This window comes from Aplysia californica, unplaced genomic scaffold, assembly GCF_000002075.1.
Source record: "Aplysia californica isolate F4 #8 unplaced genomic scaffold, AplCal3.0 scaffold00436, whole genome shotgun sequence".
In the NCBI taxonomy this organism is placed as follows: domain Eukaryota; kingdom Metazoa; phylum Mollusca; class Gastropoda; order Aplysiida; family Aplysiidae; genus Aplysia; species Aplysia californica.
Window position 1 is genome coordinate 595,335 of NW_004797706.1, and position 2,131 is coordinate 597,465.

Consider the following 2,131-nt stretch of genomic DNA (forward strand, 5'->3'; position numbering starts at 1 on the left):
CTCCCCCTATCTCTCTCTCTCTCTCTCTTTCTCCCCCTCTCTCTCTCTCTCTCTCTTTCTCCCCCTCTCTCTCTTTCTCTCCCTCTCTCTCCCCCCCTCTCTCTCTCTCTTTCTCCCCCTTTCTCTCTTTCTCTCCCTCTCTCTCCCCCTCTCCCTCTTTCTCTCCCTCTCTCTCCCTCTCCACAGCTTCCCTTCCCTTTGGTTCTCTTGTCAAACTTTTATATTCTGTTGGCTTCTGTTTTGTTTCAGGTCTTTAGGCCATTCTCAAAGGGGGGATATTAACATGTTCTTTTGCACAGTAGAATTGTAAATGGGCTGATTTATCAATGTCATGCTCGTACTGTGCCTGAACAACGTAGGGGGATTTACTGCTTTTTCTTACCTCACATAAATTACTATCGTCATTTTTACTTTACTTCTTTTGTATGCTTGTCACTCTCTTGTGAACTGCTATTTCCGGAGTGCCTTGATAGTCCTAGCAGACTTTGTGCTGTTGAAGCTAGAGAGGTGAGCAGAGTATACAAGCCTGATTCCCTCTTTGGACTTCTCTGTTGACATCCACCCCAAGGCGCTCATTTGACCATATGCAGTTGTGAGCGCCGTAAAACCTTACAATCATCATCATCATCATTGTCTTTCTCACCCTGGGTCAGGATAAAGAGGCCACGAACAAACACTCTCCACCTATCCAGGGCTAGTCGCTTGATGTCATTCCACGTCTTCCCACTTTTCTGTACATCCATTTCCGTGACTCTTCTCCAGGTTCCACGAGGTCTTCCCCTTGATCTTTTACCCTGTGGGTTCCAATCTAACACTTTTCTTGTTATGCAGCTGCTTGACTTCCAGAGAGTGTGTCCAATCCATCGCCAATGTCTTCTTCCCACCTCATCTCTGACTGGGCTCTGTCTGGTTCTTCTTAATACTTCGTCATTGGTGATCCTGTCTGTCCATTTGATCCTCAGTAGCTTCCTCAGACAAAACCTTACAAAACAAAGCATTTTGTTTCAGGGAGCATTCGATGAAGCTGGTGGAGACACACTGCTCCAAGTACCTAGACATGTTCGGAGAGTGTATCAAGCAGTACCCACACACCTGGCAGATGGACTGTGAGCCCGAGAGAAGAAAACTGGCAAAGTGTGCCGAGACAAAGTAGGCTTTGTTTTTTTGTGTGTTACTGTAACTTACAGAATGCAGAATGGTGTGTGTATACCCTGTGTGTGTGCGTGTGTGTGTATACCACGTGTGTGTGTGTGTGTGTATACCCCGTGTGTGTGTGTGTATACCCCGTGTGTGTGTGTGTGTGTGTATACCCCGTGTGTGTGTGTGTATACCCCGTGTGTGTGTGTGTGTGTATACCCCGTGTGTGTGTGTGTATACCCCGTGTGTGTGTGTGTATACCCCGTGTGTGTGTGTGTGTGTATACCACGTGTGTGTGTGTGTGCGTGTGCAATCTGAAAATGTTTTGTTTACTGTATTTTTTAGGTTTTACTGTTCTAAAAACTTGAGGGAAGCGAGTCTGAAATGTATCTAATAGGACTATGGGAACATTTTTCACTCTTTTTATTCCTTAACCTCAGAAGGCCTTGAGTGAATAAAGCAGTTGTGTGAGTTTGTCTTTTAGAATTATTTTGTTGTTGTTGTTGTTGTTGTTCAAAAAAAAGGAAAAAGACTTTACTTTCCCTTTCATGAGAAAGAGAACAAATTGTATGGATTTTCATAATTCATCATGTTTTGACTTACTTTGTTTTGAAAGTGCTGTACGTACCAGCTTTTACTGAAGCTACTAAATTTAAATCGCTTCCTCCTTCTAATTTTCAGCCCAGAAATTGTTCACATAAAGACAGTTTGTGGCGACGAATTCCACGAGTACGAAAAGTGCATGATCGAGAATCGAGCAGACACGGAGAAATGTGCCGAGCTCTTCACAACCTTCTCTGACTGTGCCGATGCTGCTGTAGGCGCTTTTACCGCGACGGGTAAGTCGGGGGGATGCATGTTTTTGGCCAGCTGAACTAAGCCCAAAAGTTTTAATTTTTTTTTTTTCTATTGCACCTTCTTAATTAACACTTTGCCATCATAAAGCTCATATAGTAAAAACTTTTGCCATCGAAGGCAAAGGCATTTAAGTAAT

At 43.8% G+C, this 2,131-nt stretch overlaps 1 protein-coding gene across 2 annotated transcripts in view; it reads left to right on the forward strand.

Moving 5' to 3' along the window:
- Positions 1 to 2,131, forward strand: part of LOC101846154 (coiled-coil-helix-coiled-coil-helix domain-containing protein 5) — a 5,014-nt gene that overhangs the window by 1,387 nt on the left and 1,496 nt on the right. For both annotated transcript variants that reach the window (XM_005104793.3, XM_035971435.1), the window contains exons 2-3: positions 1,009 to 1,149; positions 1,819 to 1,976. In XM_005104793.3, coding sequence (XP_005104850.1) covers positions 1,009 to 1,149; positions 1,819 to 1,976 — 299 coding nt within the window. The remainder of the gene's footprint in view (positions 1 to 1,008; positions 1,150 to 1,818; positions 1,977 to 2,131) is intronic.